The following is a 27,007-nucleotide window of genomic DNA, read 5'->3' as shown; positions in this document are numbered from 1 at the left end:
GGAGAAGTCTCTGTTCATCATAGATTCATGGAATTGTTGGGTTGGAAGGTACCTTAGAGCTCATCTCATTCCACCCCTGCCATGGGCAGGGACACCTTCCACCAGCCCAGATTGCTCCAAGCCCCGTCCAACCTGGCCTTGGACACTTCCAGGGATCCAGGGGCAGCCACAACTTCTCTGGGCAACCTGTGCCAGGGCCTGCCCACCCTCACAGGGAAGAATTTTTTCCCAACATCCCATCTAAAGCTGTTCTCTTTCAGTTTGAATCCATTCCCCCCTGTCCTGTCACTACATGCTCTTGTAAGACGCCCTTTGATCCTCTCAGGTGTTCTGCCTGTGATCCTTGCTTTGCTCCCTGGAGAGGTTTCACTGATCCCAGCAAACCCCCAGAGCACTGGAAGGAGTCAGTCCTGGAAGACAAGACTTTTGGGAAAACCCCTTTGAAATCTTTGGGGGTATTTTCAACAACAAGGCAGGGATCTTCATACAGACAAGGCACTTGGTGGCCTCTGCTGCTCCTGCTTCTGGAACCAAGAAAAAATTAATGGAGAGTCACAGAAGGCACCTTCCCCAGCACCCCTCTGGTCTGTGCTACCCTATATAATCTCTTGGAAAAAACTAGAGAAAGAAGGGGAGGGAAAGGATTCTTCTTTCCTTAAAGGAAACTTGTACCACTTTGGGTTTTGTTACAGATTCTTGCTTACACAACATAATTTTTCACAAAAATGGTGCCCTATCAAAGAGACATCACGATGACAGTCCTACTGAGGTACATCTGCTGCAGCTACAATATCAGTTCAGCTGTAGGAGGGGACAGTAGAACCACAGTGTTGTGTTGCTCTGAGGGAGTTATGACTCCAGAAATGTTCACTCCAAGGCAGTGGGACTCCATCAGCTCCAGCCCCATCTCATTGCTCAGAAATTGTTCACAGCAGGCTTTTTTCTCACCCACTAAACACAAGAGATTCAGGTCCATCCCTCGGGCACAAAGCAGGATGACAACAAATTTTAAGACAGAAGCTGAGTCCTTGGAGACTGTGTGAGAGGTTCTGACATTATTACGTGTATTGACCGTGGGCAGAGATCATTGTGGCTGCTTAAATCACTGCTAAGACAGATTTATTCTCCTCTCTGTGGCAGAATGCTGCAAGGAGCATGTTCTAAATTACAAGAAGGCGACAGCAAACCAAAACACAAACCTCAAGTGGCCACACAGACTGCAGAGCAGGGGCAGAATGCCTTTCTAGCTCTTCTTAGCATTACTTTTGGGTATGCCTTGTTCTCCAATCTCCCTGGGGCTGCAGGAATCTGCACCAAGCCAGTGCTCCCCAGACGTTTCTAAATCAGTGCTGGGGTGATCCGTGCTCTGTCCCATCTCCCTGCTGTGGTCAAGGCTTGTCCCTCTGGTGGCCACACTTCAGGGCTGCTTTGTTTTGCGTGTTAAATCATCGTTAGTGCTTAAGCCAGCTTTTAAAAGGAGTGCTCCCAAGGTGTTCCTTTAGGCCTCTTTTAGTCCAGTGCAAACAAGCAGCAAAGGTTTGGTGTTATGTAAATCTCGCTTCAAAGGCACCCAGGGTTTGGAGAACAGCAGGAATAGCCATGGATTCCCTTTCCAGAGCAGCATATGTGCCACAGCAGAGGCACCTACCAGATCTGCATGTTCTACATCCCTGCATTCCTCCCAGATCCGTGTGTTCGATATTCCTGAATTCCTACCAGGTCTGTGTGTGCTGCATCTCCCAATTCCTACCAGATCTCTGCGTGCTGCATCTCCCAAATCTCACCAGATCTGTATGTTCTATGCTCCTGAATACCTACCAGATCTGTATGTGCTACAGAATCAGCCAGACATATGGTTGAATCCCAAATGTCATCAGTCCTCCAAAATAGAATCCAGGACAAGGCAGTGAAGTCTATAGCATATTCTCATGCCACTTTTTTTTTTTTCTTTCAGCAAAAGAGATCCAGCCCATGCTTGTTACTGTGACTCATGTTATCTGAATCATTTTAAAATGCTGTACTGAAAAAAAAAAAAAAAAAAAAAGGCAGCTTTGTAGACAACTTGATGTGTTAAATCTCCTCTCTCTGTACTGTTCAAAGCCAAGCCTGACCTTCCATCTCCTTCCATCCCCGTCTCTGTTTGAAAACTCCAGGCAGAAACTTGAAGAGGGGGGTGAAGTGTTCCTGAAGAACTGCAGGCAAAAGTAAAAGGATGACCAGGAAACAGGTGGGATAAGTTGCTGCCAACAGTCTGTGCTGCAGCATCGCTCGATATCGCGGTTATCTGATACGGTAATTTTAGTTAATGCACTGTCAGGCACAAGCAGTACAAAACCACGCAGCTGTATTTAAACACCTGCCCACTAAACCAACAAAAATATGCCTTGCTTGAGGTGTCCATCATCACTAAGCCCTTGCTTGATTTGCAATTCAAAGCGTGTCTAAGCCATGTGGGAATGCTGCGATAAACCACATGCCTTGTTAAGCATCTTGGCTCTCTGGGTGGTTACTCAGTGTGGCAGGAGAGCTACTGAGTGAGTGATATGTTGTTAGGTGTTAAAACATGTTAGCTGAACCCTCTGCATGTCAGCACCGTTTGTGGCAGCCAGTTTGGAGGTGCCCCTGGAGCATCACCCTGGGAGTGGAGGGGACAAGAGCTGTGAGGGGCAGCTGACTCCAGCACTGTCCCTGCCTCCCAGGGGATGTGCAGGGAGGAAGCTGATGGTGAAATGTGGGGGAAACACCCAGAGGAAGAGGGAGGAAGCCACGCAGAGCTGGGCTGGATAAGGCAAGGAAGGGGGAGGCCGGGTTTCTGCCCGCAGCTTATTTTGAGGAAATCACCATAAGCCCTTTCAGGAACATCTGACCATCTGCCTTGAAATATCCATCCTTTTGTCTCCCAGTGCTCCAGGCTCTTAATCCCCCTTCCTCTCTATCCCCAGTGTGTCTCTTTGTGATTATACAATGCAACTTGTGCCAGGTGGTGGAGGGCAGACAACACAGCATGGCACAGGAACGAGAGACCAGAGCGTGCCTGGCATTTTCTGGTTATATTTTTGGGGGATTCTTTTGTCTGTCTTTGGAGCTTCAGGAATAGCTCAAGGGACTTAAATGTACTTGTGATACATCACGACTTGATTTATAAAGGGTGCATAAACGTTTTGTAGCACTCAGTCTTAACTTCTAGCCCCAGTGAGCTGGTTGGATGTTTGCTCTTGTGGCAGGTTCAAAGCCCCTTGAAGCTGATGGAAGGGAGCTGGTCCAGTGACCTGAGCGAGCTGCATGCCTTTTTTATTCCAATTTTCCATGGTGTCTCCCCGAGATCAGCAAGCCAAGCCTGACTCCGGGGTGGGAGAACAATGTAGATGTGCAGCGAGTGATTAGTGAACAAAAGCTTAGGAGTGTCCCTGTCCAAATTAAGTAACAGATGGACCTGGTCTGTGTGGGAGCTGATAACAGTTATAAAAAGGCCATCACCAGACTGTGGCCAGCCCACCCTGGAAAAAACCCACTCAGTCGTAAATCCTCTGTGCTGTTATAGCTGCTTGTGCTGGTGAGGCTTTTATTTTTACCAGCTATCATAAACCAGCATGGCTTATTTTAGATGCAGGGCTTGTACCGCTCAGCTAAAAGGGTGCCAGCTCCAAACAGGGGAGATGTGCCCGCCTGGGCAGGGAGCAGGAGGCATAATTAACCCAGAGAAGGCAAGTGCAATGTTACAGAGCAGTTCTTTGGCATTCCAAGTGGTCCTGGCTTTTGCTTTCCTCCTCTCTTAGGTAGCTGGCTGGTGGCCCTCTCTTCTGAAATGCTGATCACAAGGGTCTGGTGGTCCCAGCAGGGCCAGGACTCCACAGGATGAAGTTGTGTGGAGCACCATCAAGCACTTATGTTCATCTGAAGATGTAAGGACTTGGGATTTTGCCCTGAATTCACTCTCTTCCTGCTCACCAGCAGAGAAGGTGAGGAGATGCCTGACTTTCAAATAGAGTGTGTGCAGTTCTGGAACAAAATCTTAACCTGTTTAAATCTCCTGATTTAAATCTCCTGACTCAAACCGAGACCTTAAAGACCAGTCTGACTGCAGAGAAGGCTCATCAGCACCCAGGCCATGCACACAGTCCTTTTTTTCCCCCCTTCTTTTTTCTTTCCCTCTCCTTCTTTTCATCTTTCACTTTATTTTGTCTTCCCCCCTTCTGGACAGGAGGATTTACTGTTCTACCTCCTAATCAGGCAGCAGAACAAGCCCATCCCCAGGAGTGAAACAGGTTGCTATTGAGGAGATTTAGAGCCCTCTTAGGACAAAAGCTTCTCTGAAAACCCTCTGCAGCCAAACACTCCCCCTCTCTCCCGTAGGTGTTGCCTGTGAAGACCACACAGAGCTTTCTGATGGTTTCCCCAAGCTTGGTTTCATCATGCTGGGATGCAGCTGCAGACAGGCTGTCTCAAATCACCATCTGATCAGGGCTTCTGGAGGCAAGAGTTTCACAATCCCTGCTTGCTGTTGTGGCGTGGTTAGAGATGAGGTATCAAGGTCCCCCACATCTACATCTTCACAGAAACAAGACAGCCTGTTCTCAGGAGCAAATCTACACGCCACCCACTCAGCAAAGCCCTAGGCCCAGGCTGGGAGGAGGCACCCTGAGCCACGCTGCAGAGCTGTATGAGCAGGCAGAGCTCAAAGTTACGGTCTTGGCCTAAGTCTGGGCTTTTGTGGATGTACCAGCCTTGCCCAACATCTTAACCTGTGAATATCTGGTCCCAGCTCTCCTGTTTTCCCAAGCTCATCCCCTGGTTTCTGGCTCTTCTCCTAGAAAGGACCGACTGTGCCTGAAAGACGGGAAGGAAGCAATATTTCTGTGGATGACTAATGCCTAATACTTAAAAGAGATTAAGATGGAAGCAGCAAGAGCTAGAGAGTTTCCAGCACGTCAGATTGCATCTCCTTCTGGAATATATTTCAGGCCATCTCCAGATCTAAGAGAAGATGGAAAGAGTTAGAATTTGCCCCTGAAAATCTGGGATGATGGAAAGGGACCAGAAAGGAAGCATGAATAAGAAACCTGTGCATGGATGAGGCTGTTACTACCAGCCCTTGCATTGCTGAATTATTTCTACCATTCAAAAACAACAGCAACAACAAAAACAAAACAAAAAAAACACAAACAAAAACAAAAACAAACAAAAGCCAAAACCAAAACCAAAACAAAAACAAAAACAAAAACAAACAAACATAAGGCTGAACTGAAAGTCTTGTTTTCCTTGGGTAAGCAACAGGGAACAGGGCATGGAGCTTCTGTGTTGCATTAGATACCACTAACCAGGGCATTAAATCCTGCCTGCCCAGATCACTTCTTAGGCCTTGCTGGCCTCTGAGGTCAAGCCCTTTACACAGATGCCTTGGGCTTCCAACGCTAGGCTGACTCTCCAGGAGGAAAAACCAAAGGCAGGTGGCCTTGCTGGGTGGCTCTGAGGGATGGTCTTCAGGCAGGAGAGCTTCTAATTACAGCTGCACCGTGGTTTTGGCAAAAAAAAACAGATGAGAAATACAGATTGCTTGACCAGGAACGTATCAAACCAGTCACACTGTGCTGAGCACTGGTCTGGGCATTTTCATTAACAAATGGACAGTGTAATTACACCTTCAACCTAGGCTGGCTCACAGACAATAAGGACCATGAAAATCGGTGCAGTCGCAGAAAATGGCACATGAGGGGATCCCAGGAGGTCAACTCAGCCCCACCTCTGCTTTAGGGTGTGAAAACTCAGGGGATGCAGCTGGAACCCCGAGGAACCTGTCCCCATGATCATCTTCATCTGTCCAAGCGCTGCACATTTCTCAGCTGAGCCTCAATCCCTTCAAACTCAGTGTCCCCTGTAACTCAGGATGTACAGTTCCAGCTCACTGGAGGAAAAAACTGAGGAATGAAAGCCAGGAAGAGCAAGGAACATGCTATCTCAGCCAGCAGTGGATGTGCCATTCTGTGTGACCTGTTTACCAGATGAGAGTGCCTTGCAACAGCAAATCCCAGGAACAAAGATAGTGAGTACCAAAGAGAAGTGGGAATTTTTGAAAAGGGCAGATTCCAAACCAACCCTTCCTGCCTATTCCCACTTGCCTTCCATTGTTTCCCAGCCCCAAGAACTGCCATGCAGGCACATCCCACGTTATTTCTCACTTCAGCAAGTCCCCTTCCTCCCCAGAGTGGCAGATGCTGATACCAAATTAGTGCAAAGTGGGAGGGAACCAGCAGATAACTGTCACAAGAGCCAGGGGCAATGATCCTCCTCCCATCCTCTCCCTCCCTCCAGCAGGACCCTCCCTGCAGCACACAGATGCTGAGGGATGTCTCCAGAACAGAGAGGGGTCAAGCTAGACATGGCAGGGATCTACGGCCAGGATCAGGGAGACAGAATGAGTTGCAAAGGGAAAAGGGGGCAAGTTCCTTTATTTTTGTCTTGTGTGGGAATTTGACTCCAGGACTGCTGAGAATCTCATAAGCCAGGGTGACGTTTTCCAGGCTCCGCGCCAGCCAATGCACAGACTCGATCTCAGCAGGTATTTGACTTCCCTGGGAGCTGGGATGCCTGGTACCTGCCTGACCCTGGCTTTTGATGAGGACACATATCTCAAAAGCTGCCTGAAATGCAAAGACAGGAACTAAGAGGATATGCTATCAGCACCAGGCTTTGCAGTGCTCCTGAGTGCCTGGCTGTGTCCCAACCATCAATACAGAGACTTGCAGGGGTTTAGCCTCTAATCCTCTATTCCTCTGTCTGTGACTCTAATCTCCTGATCCTCCCTTCTCCTCCAGCCTATAGCTTGACCAGCAGAACACGGATCTGAAGTTCTGCTTATCGGGGACCAACCATGTCGTCTTCTTGTGGAAAATGGGAGTTGGGAAGAGAGCAGCAGTCAGCAGAGCCAAGAGTAGGCTGGAGAAGGGAACAGGAGAGGGCGTGAGCAAGCACACAGAGAAATCATTTATGACAAGACCGAAAGCAGCTCTCGTTTTAAGAACATTTCCTCCAATTTTACAGTATAATTTTTGTCCTTTTTTTGTGCATGTGTAATTCCAGCCCCGGGCGCAAACCACAGTTGTCTCGCTAATGCGCCGCACAAAACACGTACAAATGAACGCTGCGAGGGGCTGGCTGCAGGCACTGAGGGAACATCCACATCTGCCTATGAGCGTGAGACCAAGAGCCTGTGATTCCACTGCCGTCATTCCAGGCTGGAGAGGTGGGGCCCTGCCTCTGTGAGGCAGCTTTGAAGCCCTGCAGAGAATCCGTCAGAACAAAGGATGCAGCTTTGGGGGGGGGGGAGGAAAAAAAGGCATCCTGGAGATGTGTGAGTTGGGGAGACGTGATTTTGGGGGCAGCCCTGAATCACAGGAGCAGATCTGAGAAGACTTACCTTGTTAACGTCAGGCTGTGCTAACCTGCACGGGGAGAAGCGCCGCAGGGTTCAGAGGAGATTATTTTCTTAGGAAGAGCATCGGGGAATTAAAGGGAGCCCAAACGAAGGCACAGACAGATAAAGATGAAAAGCGTTGACACAGAGAGAGCTATTAGGGAGATGCTGGCATAAATGAGCAGGGGAGGAGGGAGGGGAGCAGTGCTGTGTCAGAGCGAGGAGTGACGACGAACCCCAGCCTGGTTGGTCCCAGCCTGGATTCCTGACCAAGGCAAGCTTGTTTAATAGAGCAGAAACGAGCCTTGGCATGGAGGGGTTAAGAGATTGCTTGTCCTGGGGGAGCTGAATTAGCCACGTATCTGGGAACTAACTTCTCCCAGACCCTGACTTGTTTTCCTCTTCAAACATCATCTGCTGCTATATTTAGCAGAGAATTTTCTCAGCCGAATGCTCCCAGTCGAGTCCTGGTCAGAGGCCCTTTTCCCAGGGAGATACAGGCCCAGCAGCACGTGCTGGTCCCCAGTTAAGCTCAGCTCTGCCCCGCTGCCCTGCCAGCTCTGGGGGTTTCATGCCACGCTGCCAGGTCTCTCCTGGGGAATGGGGGACAGTCCCCACCACCAGCCTGGTGCAGGTATATTAAATGCCCTCACAGACCCTAAAAAAGCCAGGGGATGCTGCAATCTGGCCTGCAGGGTCAGAAACAGCTGAAGAAGGGGGTGGACTGGACTTGGCAACTTGGCTGAAGGCTTTAGGAATGTGAATGGGAAAAAAGGTGGGAAGGAGATGGAAAGAAACGATTAGGCTGATATTAATAACAGGATCTGCTTCTCAGCACTGCAATCTTTTTGGATTCATTCCAGTTCCTCCAAGGGAAACCATGGAAGCCTTTTATTGTTCATAAAAGTTGCAACTAAATTCGGACTGTATAAACCTTAAGGAAATACCTCTCAGAGGACAACCCTGCCTCGGCTGCTGGAAACAAATGAGGTAACTCCCTTCCTCTTCTCTGCTTTTCTTCGGGCCTTTATCCCTCCTTAGCCAAAATCCCAACCTGTCCATCAGCCCACCCCTCCCTCCCCTGGCTCCTGAGCCTCCAGCACAGGGAGTTATCTGTCTGCCTGGGTGCAATTAGCAATGTGTCAGTGGATGTCTGGGGTGGTTCTCAGGCAAGCAACGCTTGTAATTGCTCTTATCTGCAGTTTGATTTAATACCTGCCTGCCATAGAGATCAGCATGGAAATCAGAAGGCCAGATCAGGACACACGGATGGACAAATTGAGTAAAACAGGAACAAACTCCTGGCTTGCCTGTGCTAACGTGCAGTTCAAGCTGGGATCCCCCCGGGGAGGATCGAGCCCTCTGGATGCCGGGGATGAAGTCGAGCAGCGCCAGGCACAGCAGAGCCACAGTCAGGAAGGTCCCTCTAACAATGGCCCCTTCTTGGTCAGTGTATCTGTTCCCTGTGTGTCTTGGAGTCATGTCAGTGAAGCAAACAGATTGGGAACATATTTGCACTCCCCACAGCAGTACAGAAGCCAGCCCTGACACAGAAGAGCAAGCTGGGCTCTTTGCTGCTCCGTTCACCAGTGCCAAGTTTCCAGCTCGGCTCGAAACCTGTGGCCGAGCCCTCCTTTGGCAGGGTCAGGAAACACTCTGCTCTCAGCTCCTGCTTGGAGAAGTTGGCAGCTGGCTCCAGGAGTGGGGGAGCCAGGCTGAGCTCACCTGAGCACCCCTGAAGGCCCCCAGGTGAGATTAAACCTGGCACGGTGTGGCTTTGCCCGGCCACGCTTAAACAAATGGGGCCCAGGACAGCAGGAACCCAGACAGATGCTGCACCAGGGCTCGTCCCAGTGGCAAGATCTGCCTTCAAAAAGCTTCCCCAAGCCCTGCAGGAATCCCAGAAGCCCCAGATCCCCCTCCTGACCTCCATGTACACATTCCAACACATGGCACTTAACCTCTGAGGCTCCTTTGAAAATCCCAGCGCCAGCGTTTCACGGATGAGTATGTTCCCCCTCACATCTGCCCCCTGTATCAGATGCTGCCAGCACCGCTCTCTCTGCTGGCTCTGCTCCCAGCTGAAGGACAGACAATAGGCATTTGAATCCAGCCTCCACTTCCCCTCCCAAACAGCCCGGGGGAGATGGTAGATCAGAGCTGAGACAGCGCTGAGAGCAGGGCTTGCCAGCCAGTGACAACTCTCTCGATCCCAGCCTGCCTTTGCTTTCCCTCCCAGTGCCACTGAACCACTGGCTGCAGTTGTCACTGGGCACACAGGCCAGCTCTGCTGGGCAAGTCCTGGCAGCCTCCAACTTACCAAACCAAGGGTGTCTTTTTTTCAGCACGGTGCTGCTGCCAAAATCGGCTGCTGTCCTGGATTCCCGACCCGCTGGCCACAGCACTGCTCAGTGCACCTCTCCTGGACCTCTCTGCTGTGCCAGCTCACCTGGAAACCCACCAGCCACCTCCTTGACCTCTGCTTGCTCACTGTTAGGAGCATCTACCTGCAATCAGCTGATCCAGGCAGTGTCTGGAGCACAGAGAGGAGCAGTTCCACCTGCGGGAGGTTCAGTGAGGATCCAGCGAGAGCTCCTTTGGATTCTCCTGAAAAACCACACTCCGTCTTTCTAGAAATAGCTCTGCTTCTGGAGCCATTCAGCCTGTTTGGCAACATTTCTGCTGCTTCAGAGATAACAACAGTAAGTGAGGAAAAACCTGTCTAGACACTGTTTGCCTTCCATGGACTCCCATTGCCACATCAAAGCATCCCTTCAAACAAACCTGCACATTGGCCAGGTAATAATCCCCAGCTCTCCTGTGCCTGCTCCAGCCAGAGGCAAGGACCCATCCCATCATCCTTCGGAGTTTATCTCTAATCCAGGGCCTTTTGATGGTAAGAGGAGAGGCAGGATGAAAAATCTCATTACAGGAACAAGAACAGAAGCTACCTGGCTTCACACTCCCCAGGTGGGGGCTACAACCCTCCTGCTCTCACCTCAGCAAGCTGCAAACCTCCAGCTCCTTTCAAAAGCTGCCATACACTTGTCCCACTTGTCCCTCCTGTTCTGAGTGCTGGATCCCTTGCCATTCCAAACCCACCTGCGTGAATGCTGGGCAAGCTCTGCTACAACCTGGAGATCAGAAAATACCTTCCTGTGGCACCCAAGGTCAGCTTGACCACCAAGAGCCACTAGCACAGCAGGGCCAAGGCACAGGAGCTCAGGTAAACCCTCGAAATACCTTGAAACCAAAGGAGCTGGAGAGGTTTTTAGGTTCCTTGAGCACAAGTTACTTGAAGCCACTGCTGTGGGGGAGCATCTGGCACGAGCATCAAGCACTGACCCAGTGCAGCCACCACAAGAGCAACATCTAGCTCATTATTTTAATCAGGGTCCTTTGAAATACCTCCTGTGTGAGAGACAGCTAAGAAAATCCCGTCTGGCTTTATTCTGTCTCAGGCAGAAACAGCCTTTATTTAGCAAACTGCTGCTAACAGCTCTGTCTCATTAGTCAGTGTTTAGGGAACCAGTCTGCAATTGTTCTGAAGTCTGGCATTGCAGAAAGAGCCTTGATAATGAGGTCTACAGGAGACGATTCCTCCTGACAGGCCCACAATGACCTAGAAATCCTACTTAATTCCCTGTCAGAGAAAAGTGCTGAGTAACAGCAGAGGTGCAGAGGCTCTGGGGGCTGATCCGAGAGGGAGCTGCGGCCTCTGCTCACACTTCAGAGCTCTGGGGTGGCAAAGCCAGCCCTGCTGAGCTGCAGCAGCTCCCCAGAGAAAGCTCGTGGGGCAGATAGATGGGGTTTGCCGTGGGAAGGTTTGTAGCCTCGTCTGTGAAAGGCCTGGGCTGGGAGCAGAAGCCTCGGATAACACAGCAGCATCAGGCACTTGGAAAAGCCTGGCACCAAGAAGGGCTCCTTTGAAGCCCCCTCAACAGCAGCACCTGGATGTGGGCTTCTCAGTGCACTGGGCGCTGTCTCCTCTGGATCTGCCTGCAGACTGTGCCAAAACCCTGCCAAAGAGCTCCCTGACTCAAGCAGCTCAGCTTTTACCTCTGCCCCCAGCTCTGGCGTGTCCAGGAGCTCACCAGCTCCACCTGCACAGCCACCACTGCCACCAGCAGAGACTGTGGAGTGTCCCACTGTGGAAGAAGCCTCTCCTGCCACACACTGGAGGTGCCTCCCCCCACCCCAAGGTGTGGGATGCTCAGTATGAGTGCCCCGGAGGCAGTGGTGAATTTTTGACCCGTCATGCCCCAACCCAGTTTCCCCCTTCCCCTTGGAGGAACGCTCAGCAGGCTGGGCCAGGCTTGGGCAGCACAAACACCACTTTCAGGTGGTTTCTGCCCAACAGTCCGTGCGTGTTTGTGGTCAGGAACCTCTGGGCTGGGTGTCCCAGAGCCGGCTAGGCCGGAGGATGAGGTGGAGGGACCCAGCAGGAATGTGGGCAGGATACAGCTGACCTTGAAGACCACCCCCAGCACAGACCCTTACAGGCATGTGCTTGCCACCTGTTTCAGCCAGCAGACAGGGGACTAAAGCAGGAATTCTGGAACTGAATGCACAGCCTGTTCAGGAGTGATCTGAAGACTCCCACCCACGTGAAGCCGATGGGTGCTGTCCCACAGCCCCTCGTCCAGGAATGCATCCTGGCCCATCACGTGTGAGGCTGCAAATGCAGCTCTGTTTAAAGCACAGCTCAAATCTGCAAAAGAAAAAAAAAAAAAAATGGGGAATGTGGGAATGAAATCACCAGCCGAAACAGTGTCTAGAGACAAGCCAAGCCAAGTCCCTCGAATGTCAGCAGCAGAAGGAGGGCTCAGAAATGGAGAACCCAGCTCCTTCCGCACCAGCTCTGCTGGCACACACAGAGGATCTGCCTCAGAGACATGAGGGAAAGACATATGCTGAGAAGGGAAGGACCAGCTTTATTTTACCAGCCTGTGTTCCCACCAGAGATGCGCTTTCGAGACTGCCTTGCAAAGTAGGAATTAAATCCAAAGGTGCCTATGCATCTTCCTCCCTGTCATCCCCTTATCAGTTATCTCCAGCCTGCTCTGAGCCAGAAGATGAAAGGGTCACAACACCACTTATCCTCCCACTTAAGAACATGTTTAACAGCTTGCTCCTAAAGAGGAGGACACTCAAGGCTGGGGGAGGCAGCCGTAAATTCTGCAAATGGGCTTCCTTGCATTTCTTTGAAGGAGTTCCTGCTTCTCACTGAGGGACACAGACACCAAAAGGAAGCTGGCAAGAGGGAAGCCTTTGTGGCAAAGATAGGCTTTGTCTCACATCCAGAACGTGGTGAAGCTGAGTGACAGATGTGAGATGTGTGGCACGTGTGCCTCAGAAGTGACCGAGGACGAGCCAGGAATTGAAAAGCTCTTGGGAAATATTGTAAGCAGCCAGAATGATGACATATTTGTCACTCCAAAAACACACTCTCCTCGGGACTGTGCAAGTGTCACAGCCAAGAAGGAGATCCCCTCGAATGCTGCAGGCACAACTGCTGCATGCAACCCAGCTCCAGCTCTCCACACTGAGGCCAGGACCTCTCCCCCAGAGCACCGTGTCTGAATTTGACCCTCATCTCCCCTCTTTGTAGAGCTACTTGTAATCACGGTGAACCTGGGCCCAGCTTGCCTTTGTCGTTTAATAGCTGAGTCAAACTGTCAAAACAGCCAAACAGGATCTGTTCCAAATATTTGCAGAGAGAGGAGGATCAAGGAGCCTGCAGCAGAACACCAGGAGCCTGCCCAGGCGAGGAGAACAATCCCTATTGTGGACCGACAGCGGGATGCTCGTGGGCAACAATCACGCCTTGGCACCGTGTCGGTGCCCCCAAATCCTCCCACGCTGATGGAGCATCACAAATAAACCGGAATCTGGAGTCCCTTCTGTCCCCTGGCAAGGCCCCAGTGCTCCAGCCCCACAGACTGATCAGCCCTGGTCGGAGCTCAGCTGTTGGCTTGGGGAACTCAAGGAGCAGTTGGCAAGTGAAGAAGGGGGGTCCCCGGGTGCCTCAGAAGCTGCTGCCAGCCCCAGCACAGACTTCAAAGGGCTTATCTTGCCCTGTGGTGTGGGAGAGCACGTGGTGCCCATGGGTGAGGACAGCTGTGTGGTGGCCAGGCCCACCAGAGGATTTCTGATGGAAGAGGGAGAGACAGTACCCGGCTTAACCTCCCCTCCAGCACGCACGAGGCAGCTCCGGCAGGCAGAGCTCCACACTGCCCTGCTATTTATGGGATCTTGAAAACTGGCCAAAATAAAGGGAAAACACCAGCTCCATAAGGATGCTTACCAACTCAAACAGCCCGTTCTGCTTGAGGGAGAGAGCCCATGAGGATCGGGAGGTGATTACAAGGCGCTCTGCCTTTCATCTCCACATCACCAGTTCAGAGGCAACTCCACCAGGCTGTAGCCAACTAAGAGCTGTTTGCTCCTGCCCAAGACAGGAGATAAGCCACTGCCTCCCTGCTCCCTGAGAAACCAGCCCAGCCCCATGAATGTGCAACCTCAGCAGAGCAGCCAAGACCAAAGAGGGAGGGAAACCAGCACCTCCTCTGCTGTAGGAGCCTCTACATCATCAGGGAGATCCATGGTGGGTGAAGCCAACCTGTTTTGTGGCACATGTGTCCAGTCCTGCCAGCGAAGCACAGGGCAATCACTCCACTAGAGGGTTATGTTTTACTCCTCCCATCCTGGCTGTTGGTACCTAAACACCTCAACAACCCACTCCCCCAAGGACCAGGGACTCCCACAGGCTGGGAAAGTCAGGGCTGGTCCAGGGGTCCAGAGCACAGAGCTGGGACTTCCCTTTCCAAGATGCCCTCACTACCACAGAGCAGATGTTTTCCAGGCTCTAAAAATAACCAACCCCAAACAACGTGGTGGGTTTATAAAGAACTATTTATCTTTGAGCTTCTGCAGAGATCAATACAGAAGAATGAGATTAAAGCAAAGATTTAAGTGTGTATTAAAAATAGCTGCTGATAAGTTCCTCTGAGGGGGTAAAAGCTATTTCACAGAAGCAGCAAGAGCTGCAGGGCTCTGCAACACCTTCCCTGCCGTGTGGGCTCCCGGAAATCATTCAGGAGAGTGTTAGCAGCCAGAGCCTCGGGAGGAAGTCCATTAGCAGGCAACAATCTCCTTAATGGACCCTGGGGTCCGTGGAAGAGCTGCTGTGGACACTGGGGTTCTTTCCACTGCTGTGATTCAAGCTCACGCAGCCATTACCATCCCGTTCCCCAAGGAACGCTGCTCATCTTTATGGCAGCACCATGAATTAATCTTCTGGGGAGCTCTCATTGAGAGAGGACACAAATTGGTACAGGGTTTTTGCTTTTTCTTTCCTTTGTTTTCTTTTTTTTGTTGTTGTTGTTTGTTTTTTGGCAGCACCCAGCAAACAGCCCTGCGTGCAGAAACCATTGCGTGCTACCATAATGCAGGGGAACAGCGGTAACATCCATTAAAACCTGTGTTTTCCAGGGATAACATCCCAGCAAAACAAAAATACCGTCTCCACGGGTGATTTTGGGCTGAAAGATCAAGCAGAGCCCCGTACATTTACATGCAGACAAAATCATTAAGCCCTCTGCTGTGCAACCACCTCCACTCGAGGTCTCAGAGAACGCTGGAGCCGCCCTGGAGAGATGAGAAGTGGCAGGAACCTTTCTGCTGGGAATAAAAAGCAGGACTGCTGTGCAGAGCACTATTTCTCTGTTGAAAGGTAAGCTTGGCTCTCAAAACAGCTCTCCTCCATGACCTTGCTTGCCAGCCTTATTCTGTATTGCTAATGAAACACAGCTCCTGGCTTGCTTTGGGCATGTGGAATTTTTTTTGTGCTCCTTCAGCAACCGCTGAAGGACTTCGTGGCTGTGCAACTTGAGATACACGGGGCAAGACTGTCAAAAATGGCAAGGGAATTGGGTGTCTCGAGCAGGGGGAGCGAGCAGGGAAGTCAGATGCTTTCAACAGGCGTGAATTTTTATAAGTATTACACTTCCACCCTTCAAAACAGGGCCTGAAAGTGTCCCAATCTGCCTCCTCTCTGCAAAATGCTGGCCACTTATATAAGAAATTGCCCAAAGTTTATTAAGGCAGGGATTTTCACCAGAGGTCATGGGCATTAGAAACCCAGCCTAGTAATTGGAACAAATCCCCTTAGATTTCAGTGGATTTCTCCAGCTCAGCAGAAAATCTTACCTAGGCCACCAAAATATATTTTTAATAGCGTGATTAAAAAAAAAAAAAAAATCTTAAAATACTGCTGAACATCATCAACTGCTGCCTTTTAGCCTCATGCCAAAGATATAGTAAGTCCCTGGCACGTTGCAGTTTTAAAGCTGAGTGTCTGTACATGAGCCAGCTGTGCTCAACTGAATTAAGAGGACTCTTAAAAACCCACTGATCTTACATTTGTGTTGTAATAATCAGGTACATTGAAGGGAGGAGGTTAGAGCGTGTTCTGGCTTTAACTCTGAAATCCCTAGGATTTATGACTTAAAAAAAAAAAAAAAAGAAAACCTTGGGCATTATCTGAACACAATTTAATTTCACCTATTGCTGCTCTGAAAACCCTTCATTTCCCCTTGCAACCAACTCTGTGTTAAGCCCCGTGCTCCATCCCATGAGGGCACCACAGGACCCAATACCTTGTATTATTTATAGTGACAAGGGATTCTCGCATGACAGAACAATTCCCATTAATTTTCTGAGCTTATCTAAAGTACCTGTGGGCTGTCAGGTTACAACATGTACGTGGCTTAGTTTCTTTTTAATTAGGTAATGTCAGCCCAGCGTTGAGTGGACTCCTATTTGACAGCTCTCAGCAGTTTACAGGTGAGTTCATGGGAATCTGCCCCAACTGTGCTCTCAGGAGCAGTGGAAATTGCAGAGATGATTTGTTTTAATTTATTTTTTTTTTATTTATTTCATCTTTTTTTTGCCAACTGCCATTTATAAGCTATGCTTCTGCCTTCTGCTGCTCTTTCCTCTGCCGGCTTTCTGGTTTGGAACAGGCACCAAAAGCAACTTCCTTCAACACCCAACAGAGCAGAGAAGGAGCTTGAAGATCTGCAGAGGAACAGCCTCTCTAGACCTCTCTTTTTTTTTTTTTTTTTACATGTTGTTTTTTTTTTTTTCTGAGACATTTGAAGGCCTGGCTTAGGATGCTGCTCTAAAGAACAGGACACCAGCCCTGCTCTGCAGCTGTCTTGGTGTTGCCCTCTCCCAAGCCTTGTGCTGGACAGCTGAGCTCCTGCACAGGAGACACACAAAGCTTCCTTAGAGTAGGAAATGCAGGAAGGCAACCCAAGTGATAACAGGACCTCAGCTGGCCATTCCTGTGCAGGAAACATCTCTAATATGCACCTCCCTCAACCTTTATTCCCTGAGGAAGCTGCTTGACCTCTAAAATGAGAAGCAAAAGCTTGTGAGGAGTAGGTTACTCCTGAGACCAAGGTTCTGGTGAAGTCCATGGAGTGCCTCGCTGTCCTGTTCCCCGTAGATGCGTTTTGGTAAGTCTTTACCAAAAAAATAAAGAATTAAACTCTCCAAACAACACCTCTCATCTCAGGGGGTTTTTTTTCACTGTGGGTGTGAGCGCTCTGAAGGGCCATGAGCAAACAACGACCCGAGCTTTCCAGCCAAAAAAAAGTTCAGTTTTCATGTTACTATTTATTTTTCTGAAATTGAAACCTCCCGTTTCCAGCAGGGAGTTCGAGAACCGTGACCCAGCAGGTATTTCCTCTGCCCCAAGCACAGCAATTGCCAGAACTGCACCCAACAGCAATCCAGGCCCTTTGGGTGAAATTTCAGCCCGCGTCCAGAACGTTCATCAGTGCAATTAAAGCCATTAGCTGGCTGCTGGGCCGTGTCCTGACTCAGCGAAGCGCTGGGATTTCCAGCACACACCCTCACTCCTCCACTGCACGGATCTGACGCTCAGTGGGTGATTCTGGTGTTGATCCCTTGTCTCATAAAAACATGATACTCCCTGGGGGTTCAGGGGGAACGTAACCAGCCCTTATCAATCGGGAAAAGATGGTGCAGTTCATATTCCAGTCGATGGAGAAGCCAGATTGAGAATGTAATTATCCTAATTAGTTTTATAATCTCGAATTCATCTCTTTTTTTTTTTTATGTAAACAGCAGTTTCCAAGCAGGCCACCGGCTTTCTGCACAGAGCAGTTTGGTTTTATCTTGTTGAGGGGCAACACTCACTCTTGTTTTGTAGACAAGGACTCTTGAGGACTCAGGATCCTGTTGGCCTGTGGAAATCTTTCCCGTTCCTAACTCCCTCCCACCACTTCAGGCTGGCTCAGTAAGGAGTTCACGAACCTTCTCCGGATCATCAGGGCTTGATGCAATCAACTGTGAAGCATTAGCTCTAAATATACAACTGGGAGGCCAGTTCTGCTTCAACACACAAACACTCATGGCAGAGGATGAGAGAGCAGCCAGCCCAATTTGCAAGAGAAACTTAAATAATAATCCGAGCAAGCTGCGAGGAAAGCAGGAGCAAGTGGGGGCTAGTCATCGCTTTGCCCTTTGGAGATGACTAAAGTTAGGGGCAAACTGGCACAGCCCTCACGCAGAGCAGCTCTTGCCCTTGTTTCTGGAGCTAAATGCAGCGGCTCATTCCACTTTATTTACTTGTTTAGGTGATTTTCTGGCAACTCAACGCATGTCCCTGGTGCAAATCCTCAGTGTGAGGACAGATAATTGAAAAACAGCTGCAGCGGGGCCAAGAGACCCAGAATTCAACTTGTACAGTGAAAATAAACAGCAAAAGAACCCGAGTTCACGAGCAGAGCAACATCTCAGTCCACAGCACTTTCTCCTCAGTAAAGAAAACACATTTTACTCTCTGAACCAACGTCAACCAAGTAATTGTCAGAAGTATTCAGGGCAAGAGGGAATGTGCTGGTGTCACGTTCTTTTGTCAACAGCTGTAAAGGAGATGTGCATCCAACTACTCTTTGGTGGCCATGCCAGATACTGCTTACCCAAATAGGAACACCAAGCCCTTCCCAGGAATTTTTTTGAAGATGTTATTAAGCATCTGATTTTGGCAGGGCTCTCAAAGCTGTTTGTCCCGACTTTTTTTTTTACTGCCTGTTGAAAAGAAAGCAATGCTGCAAATACTTCCCATCAGAAAATACCAACAAGCAACTTTTCATCACTGCAAGAGAGCTAACAACATTTCCAGCGAGTGATTCTTGGCACTGACAGCTGACTCGGAACAGTTGTTGGTGGCTGGGACAGATGGACTTCATATATTAAAAAAAAAAAAAAAAAAAAAAAAAAAAAGGAAATGAGAACTTCTACTCCATAGATTTCAAAAAGCCTTTTGCGAAATCCAACATATTACCGAACCCTCAGAATTAAATCGAAAGGAGATTTGAACGTAATGAGCTTTAAAACTGAAATGTGCCCGGGACTCGCCGGATCCCCCCAACAAGGGCTGTAAAGCATCAGCACGTTTTGCTTTCAGTAGGAAATACTTGAGAGTTTGGGGAAGGTCTCCACAGCCCGTGAAATCCTCAAAATCCAAGTATTTGTTTCCACAGGGAAGGTGGCAACAGGAGACCCCCAAGGTAGGGCACAGCACTGATATCAGCTGGAAGCCCCACTTTCCATCCCTGCCACCGAGAGCTTCCACTGCTTTAATTACGACCGTGGCATTTCCCTGATGTGCAGAATCTTTAGATGCTTTTAGTGCCTAGAGCTGGGAATGCACTGAATGCTCCATGCTTCACTGGTTCCCATTTCATGGCAATGTTTTAAGGCCACTATCAAGAACAGGGTTTGTTCTGGCAATAACACACGGGAGGAGGCAACCCCAGCTCACAAAACACTTTGGAGTCAAAGCAGCAGCTCATAGTCTAGAGCAGGTCAGAGTTTGACAGCTTGGGATCTCAGCATCTTGGGAGCTTTGACTGCTTCTGTTCATGCCTTCTTTTTTCCCCCCACCAAGTAGTCAGTTGGCACGAACACATCCTTCCAGTCACGCTCCCATCCCACCATCCAGCACCAGCCCCGCAGTCTCTAGTACGTTTAATTTTACACACTGCTGACAGTGTAACCCTGACTCAATGGGGTGCCCCCAGTACCTCAAGTCAAGTGTAATGGAACAAACTTTTTTATTCTCAGCCTCCTTTTTGCCCACTCTTTGGGACTGATGAGCCCAAATTTAAAAATTACTGGAAATCAATACAGGATGAGGCACTTCGATTTGGCCATAATCCATTTGAATTTAATGGAAAGCAAAGCCTGTTGCCCCGCTTGGTTTACTCACCAGATAAATGTTTTCAGGCAGAGGAGTGAAACTAGTGGTCTTTGGCTGGTTTTTAGCAACTATTGTTTCTCTAAAGAAATGCAGAAATATCTGTAGTTTTTTTCCAGGATTCAAGGAAAGTTTCTAGGCTGGATTCAACAGGACACGTGAGCGTAACAGAGGAAGGAAACGGGGCACCTTTCTACCCTGCAGCTGTGAGGAAAAGCTGTGCTAAGCCTGACATTTTTCCCATTCAAAGGGAGAAGCCGAATCCAGAGTTAGCACCTGGAGAGAACTGTGTGATGCTCCAGGATCAGGCACTCCCGACTTCTCCCACTGAAACCGCTTCTGCTCCAAACCACAGTAAAGCAAATGAGCACCAGACCCTGGGGCGCGTGACAACCATCTCCTCGCTGCAGATGAGTGTCACAGTCATCTCCTCGCCCCTCCACCGACTGTTTTAGTAAACAGTGCCCAAACCTCACTTTATTTGAGGCCCAGAGAGGCTCCGTTTGGAGAATTGTTTTTTGTCCTTAGGTAAACTGTTTGAAATATTTAGACACACTTCAGCCTTGAGTTGACCCAAAACAGTTCCTGGGGAGTCTGTAGACGGTCATGGGTGTATTTTGGTACTCAGGGGCTGGTTGTCAGCCCAACCCCACTCCATCCCATCTTCTCCTCCTGCCATCTGGGCGGACAGAGCGGAGGGACACGCGAGCCCACCGGCTGCTGTCCCCCTCCTCATCCCCCCCAGCTATTAATAGCCAGACAACAAATGAGCCCAAATTCATTCCTGAGCGGAATTAGCAAATGTTTTTGCAATTAAAACTGCAAACATTCATGCGGGGCCCCCTGAACAATAGGCGCCTGTGCCTGGTCTTGAATAGGCACTAGTGTCCGCCCTGCCTGCCTGCCGAGCCTGCACATTCCTGGCACCCTCAGCCCTGGACCCGCTCCTTGCTGAGCTGGGTTTTTGGATGTTTCCCCCCCTTGTCGCGTGTGTGTGTGTGTCCCACAGTCCCTGAAGCACCACGCTCCCGGCGCGTCCTTGGTGCTGGCCAGCCCCTTCCCGTCCCCTATCCCGGCGGCTCCCGCATCCCCCCGGGGCGAGAGCAGAGTATCCCTGCCCTCCCCGGGGCGAGGGTCGGGGCAGCGCATCCTTCCCCGCACTTAGCCCCGTACGGAGCCGGGGCAGCGCATCCCTTCCCTCCCCTTCCCCGGGATGCGATCAGGGCAGTGCATCTCCCCCTTTTCCCAGGATAGCGATCGGGGCAGCGCATCCCTTCCCCGGGACCGCGACTTGGGTAGCACATCCCTCCTCCCTCCCTTCCCTGGGATCGCGGCCGGGGCAGCGCATCCTTTCTCCCTCTCTTTCTCCGGGATCGGGACGGTGGCAACGCATCTCTCCTCCTTCTATTACTCCGGGATGGGGACTGGGGCAGCCAGTCCGTTTCCCCGGGATGGGGACAGGGGGCAGCGCATCCCTCCTCCCTCTGTTTCCCCGGGATGGGGACGGGGGCAGCGCATCCCTCCTGTTTTTCTCTGGGATCGGGACGGTGGTAAGGCACCTCTCCTCCCTCTGTTTCCCGGGATGGGGACGGGAGGCAGCGCATCCCTCCTCCCTTTCGCCGGGACGGGGACGAGGGCAGCGCATCCCCCTGGCCGGGGCGCGGGCGCGGCGGTCCGCGGGTGTCGGGGCCGTGCCCGGGCGGTGCCGGGGGGGGAGCTGGGGCGGGCGGTACTCACCGAGCAGGGGCAGGAGCAGGAGCCGGAGCAGCTCCGGCCGCCGCAGCGCCATGATGGGGTGTGCGGAGCCGAGCCGAGCCTGCGCAATGCCCGGGACCGCGGGCGGGGGGAGCGCGCCCGGCCCGGGCACCGCGGGGGGACCGGCCCGGGGGGCGGGACCGGCCCCGGGGGGGACACCCAACCCCACCCACCGCGCCCACCGCACCCCCGGAGGGGCGGAGAGGCGTGGGGACACGGGGTGGGACCCGCGGTGAGCGGGTGGGGAGAGGGGAACATCCCGGGGGAGGGATGCCGGGAGAGGGGATGATCCCGGCAGAGGGACGCCGGGAGAAGGGATGATGCCGGGCAGTGGGACCCCCGTGGAACCCCCGGGGAACGGGGAGAAGGAATGATTCCTGCAGCGCGATGATCCCCGCGGGTGGGGAGAGGGGATGATCCCGATCGGGACACTCTCGGAGGGGTGAGGAGCGGTCCCGGCAATGGGACTCCTGTGCGACCCCCGGGAGTTGGGGAAAGGGGATGATCCTGGTGGTGAGACCCTCGGCGGGTGGGGAGAGGGGATGATCCCAGCAATGGGACCCCCGTGGGACCCCCGGCGGGTGGGGAGAGGGGATGATCCCGGCAGTGGGACGCCGGGAGAGGGGATGATCCCTGCAGGGGGACCCCCGGCGGGTGGGGAGAGGAGCCGGTCGCGACCGCTGGTTGAGCGCCGTGGAGAGAAGGAAACTCGCCCCGAGTAAGGCGCTAGGAGAACTTAAAAGTGGTTTTGAATTGAAGTTAGCTTGAAGGCAAGGTTTCGGTTTTAAAACCCATCCAAGTTTTGCTCTGAAGTGGGTGTTTCCCTCCTGTATTTAACAAGAGCCCCTAAAGAGTGATTTTTCTGATCGTTTTCCCTTAAAAACCAACTCACATCGAACGGTGAATTTCCCTGTAAACTTTCAACAGTTTAAAGTAAACCAGAAACACAAACAAGCAGCCGAGGGGAGAGTGCTGCTCTTGAGGAGCTTCCTGAGTCATAGAATCACAGGACGGTTTGGGTTGGAAGGGACTTTAGGGATCATCTCGTTCCAACTCCCTGCCACGGGCAGGGACATCTTTCCCGGTTCCAACCCCCTGTAATGGGCACGAACACCTTCCCTCAGTCCTGGACCAAATTCTTTCTGACACAGCCAAGTGATTCTGCCCTGAAAACCGGCTTTGCACAGAGACCATCCCTCAAAAGGGCCCCAGGACTTTTTCCTTTGATTAACAGAAAGGAGCAAAAATTATCAGCATGGGACAGTCGCCTCAAATTCAGCGAGTCTGCCTGGGTTAATGCTGGCTCATGCGTCACTGGCTGTCAGTAGTGTCTGATGAGGATGTAATTAAGAAGCTGTTGAAGATCAAGCAGCTGGAATGAAAGCCAAGCTCTCCTCTGGTCTGTAAACCAGCTCGGGAGAGCTGGCAGAAATTAAGGGATGTAAAAATGTATTTAACTCGATAACGCAGCAGATCTAACTCAAGATGCTAATGAGTAGATTTAAAGGGCTGATCTGAGCCCGGTGAAATTAATACAGGGAGTCTCATCAGTTCTAATGGCCAGATGGGACATTCCCCCGGGGATGAAGGGGAAGAAATCACCTAATAAGACTGTATGGCTTAAAGCCTGGCTCTGGGGCTGGCTGGGCTGGGTCTCTGTTGAGTAAGGAATCATTTTAACACAGTCCGTTTGGACTGCCCTGACAGGAGATGTAAAATGTGATGACAGAGAATATAATCAGCTATAAAGTGCAATCACTGAGGTGTCAAGATCCACTTTAACTTCCAGCAGCAGCTTGATCAGGGAAGAGCAGAGATGAGACAGAGGAGACGAGGAAGGATGGGAGGTCTCTAGCTGGGCTGTCCTCCCCAAGCTGCAGAAAAAAAGAAAATTATTTCAGTTTGGATGGTGCTTGGATTAACCTGGTGCAGGGGAAGGTGTCCCTGCCCATGGCAGGGGGGGTGGAATCTGCTGGTCTTTGAGATCCCTTCCAACCCAAACCATTCTGTGATGCTGTGACTGGGGATGAGCCCACGCTGGGAGAGGCACAGGAGGACTGTGCTGTGGTGTGCTGGCTTCCCCAGGCCATCTGGGCCACTCGAGGGGGAGCTGCATCTACACTGAGGAGCTTCTCTAAGCCTTGATTTCCCTCTTCAGGCTGCTGGAGCTTGGCCTAGGCATGTGTTGAGGGTATGTTTGTGAATAATCAATGCAGACAGAGGCCAGGTTTGGAGTCAACTGGCCAAGCAGATATAACCTTCATGGATAACACCAGGGCATGAAACACTGAGCATCACCCTGGATATCCATCCCACACCGGACAGACGTGCCAATTGCTTGTCTCAGGCAGATACAGCTTGTGCCAGCTCCTCTTTCTGTGCTGCCCCCGTGGTTTCATTGCGGCCAGGTTCTGCCTTTTATTCTGCCATTTGAAACGTGGAACTCAACCAGCTCAAGGAGTCACAATAAATATTATACAAGAATTGCAGCGCCCACCAAGCTGGGATGGCAAAGGGCTGCACTGTAAAACATGGATTTTCACATGCAAACAGAGCTCCCATTTCATTATTTAATGGTCAAACAAGTCACTGGAATAAATTACACTCCAAGAGCAGCCCTGTGTAGGGCAGGGGTCTATTCAGCCACAAAGAGAGGCAGCATAAACCTGCTTCTTCCTATGATTTCTTTGTTCTCTAAAGAGATTCCAGTCCATGCTCAAAGCAAGAAGAATCTGCAGGATGATAGGGAGGGATCACAGGGAGTCTTCCCAAGCTCCAGGAAGGCCTGTGGTGGGGAGTGATGGAGAACCAAGTGCTGCATGACCTGGCCCAAGCACAGGCAGTGGAGAGGTGCAGAATAAGGCAGTAGGACCTTGCTCCTGGCACTTGTAAGAACAAAAGGAAGGTAGCCAAGGAATAAATTGGGAAAAAAACCACCTTAGGGATTTCTGAAGGTTCCATGGAGCGTGTTGTACACCAGGTATTTGGATCTGGAAGCAGCTGAAGGCGACTCAGAGAAAATGGATCCTTTTGATGCTTGTAATGCCTGGAGGCCCAAACTGAGGTTCAAGCCCTGCTGGGGAGAAGCTGCTCAGACCTGTAATAACAGGCTGTGCCTGTCACGATGAGTTTTCAACAGCAATCCACATGGCAGGCAGGAATGTGATTATCTGAGGCATCGGGGCTCCAAGGGACTCTGCCAGAGAGCTGTGCCATACCTTGCATGTGGAGGAGCAGCCTGTCTGAGTCCTCAGGGCTGTCCATCTGGACCTTCCCCAGGAGCAGGTTCGCTCCAGACCTCCTTAACTTTGATGCTGTGATTGTGGCAGGCCGGTCTGCTGGCCTGGGAAGAAGGAGGTCCTGGCAGAAACCTCCGCCAGAGCGAGGGTTTGGCTGCTCTCAGAGGTGGGAGATGGTTGTGCTGCCCTGGTGGGAGGGTAGAAGCACTGGAGGGAACCTGCTCCTAAAGAGAAAACTTCTTTACATGAAAGAGAGGGGTTCTGGACCACTCAGGGGGCAAATGCCAGCAGACACAGTTTTGTTAGAGGATCTGAAGCGTCTCTGGAGCCACCTTTGTGTGTGCCAGAGGGAAGGTCATGGGTGATGTAGGTGATTGGTGACAGAATCAGCCATCAGAGAGGGAAGGTCTCCCCAGAGCTGCACTGGGGTGAGCAGGAGCTGTATCCCACCCAGAGCTGAAAGGGGCTGGTCCCCCTTTGTGGGGACAGGACCTCTCCTGTTTGGAAGCAAAGTCTTGCCTGTCTTGGAGAGTTTTTAGACTCACTTTAGGCTCTGCAGGTATGCACTGATACATATCACTGCTGATCTCAGGATCTCAAGGCCCTTTACAGATATGCCATTTACCCAGCTGATTCTCAGCAGCTCTGCAAAGAGATGCAGGTATCTGGCCTGTGTCCATCCCTCTTTCACACCACTTCTGCTGCTCGGGCAGCTTTTTATGGATGGCCTGGTGCCACAGTGCCTCTCACTCCTAGCTGAAGACAGCATCTCTTTTTTTGTCTGCTGCAGTCTAGACAAGCTGTTGATTCCGTGGTGTCACAGACCATGACCCCACTCCTACACCAGCCCCATCATTTCCCCCTGGTTCACTGCTCAGGCATATGCTCATCTATTTTGAACCATTTGTATGTGTGAGGCTGAGTTGCTCCTAATCTCGTCTCCCTCCCAGGGCGTCAGTCACACTGGCATGTGCCTTTTCCCTGTCTGCCTCCCTCTGTTTATGGACTTACGGATATTTTTAACTCTACCCTCTAATTAGAGGTAGTTTTCTCCGGATATTTTGTGCTCAAGGGCTCTCATGTCCTTGGTCAGCGGGGCAGGCAGTAAGCACTGGGGACTGGCCATGCCTGGAAACCTTCCTGCTAAATAAATACAGCAGCAGGGACCAGGATGGGATGGAGGGAGAGGCTTTGCATTCCTCGGGGCTCTGCCTGCAGCAGCGTGGTGGGGTAGCAGCTATAAAGAGGAGCCAGCTAACACCCCTGAGACAGGGCCACAGCTGCCTCCTGGTCCTGCAGCCCTCTGCCAAGCCAGCTCGCAGCTCCCTGCAGCTGTCTCCAAGCTGCACAGTGACCTGGAGGAGCCACATCCCTGGGGATGCCCCTGAGCCCTGCTCCCTCACCCTGTGCTGGTGCAGGGATGGAGAAGAGAGCGATACTAATTAGAAAAGGCCTTGACCCAGGAGCTTCCAGCCAGGAATTTGCTCTCCTTGGCTTCCCCAACATCCTGCCCACCTGGATCCAGCATCCTCCCTGCGAGCCACAGCCGGGGTGGGAGCTGTGATCCCGGCAGCAGGCAGAGGAGCGAGGCAGCCGCCGTTGGTGTGTGCAGCGCTTTTCTCTCCCTGCCAAAGCAGCAGCATCTGGCTGGCCCAGGGCAGCGAGCACCCCCCGCTCCCTCAGCTGTGTTCACAGCCAAGTCTCGCTCCCCTGCCCTCCCCCCTCCCCCAGCCAAGCCGAGCTGCAGATTCCCGGGCCAGCTGGTCTTTTACCACGTTACACCGCGCTCTCCGGGGAGATGGCACCGGCTCCTCGAGTGGCAGGTCGGGCGCTCGGGCTGCTGACCCAGCTCGGGTCGCTGACCCAGCTCAGGTCTTCTCGCTGGCAAAGGCAAGCGCTGCTTCCCCCGGGCTGGGACTGCCTGGAGGAGGTGGATACAACTCCCTTTTCCTCTGGCTGGGGTGTGGGAGCAAGAGTGGCCTGTCAGGGGGAAGGGGATGCTTCCTCTCGCTCCTGATCCCACCTAGGCGCTGGTTCACAAACAGGTTAATCAGTGTTAGAGCTACTGCTTTGTTGAATTTATCTCTGTTCTTGATATAGAATGAAGGATACAGAAGGAAAAACATTTGCTTGAGGAGAGTGAGGATGTTCTGCAAAGCCCAGGGCTCACACAGTCCTGATCCCAGGCTGCTCATGCCCTGGGGCGGAAGGAGCTGCTCTACTTCCGTAGCAGGAGGGGATTCAGATGTACAAATCCACCCTGTGTGGGTCAGAGCAGCCTCCTTTCTCAGTGCCTCTCGCAGCCTC

General features: G+C 51.5%; 1 protein-coding gene across 2 annotated transcripts in view; it reads right to left on the bottom strand.

Annotated features, from left to right (window-relative positions):
- The window catches only part of JAM3 (junctional adhesion molecule 3), a 38,762-nt gene extending 17,239 nt beyond the window's left edge, over positions 1-21,523 (bottom strand). For both annotated transcript variants that reach the window (XR_003571686.1, XM_027888065.1), the window contains exon 1: positions 21,444-21,523. Coding sequence is in view for 1 of the 2 variants with exons in the window: in XM_027888065.1 (XP_027743866.1) it covers positions 21,444-21,495 (52 nt within the window). In the remaining variant the exon portion in view is untranslated. The remainder of the gene's footprint in view (positions 1-21,443) is intronic.
- Between the last annotated feature and the right edge of the window lie 5,484 nt (positions 21,524-27,007).

The sequence above is a fragment of the Empidonax traillii genome, unplaced genomic scaffold (assembly GCF_003031625.1).
Source record: "Empidonax traillii isolate 1590-97213 ecotype Southwest subspecies unplaced genomic scaffold, ASM303162v1 scaffold230:size732421, whole genome shotgun sequence".
Classification (NCBI taxonomy): Eukaryota; Metazoa; Chordata; class Aves; order Passeriformes; family Tyrannidae; genus Empidonax; species Empidonax traillii.
The sequence above is the reverse complement of the archived record's forward strand: the minus strand, read 5'-3'. Positions and strand labels throughout refer to the sequence as shown.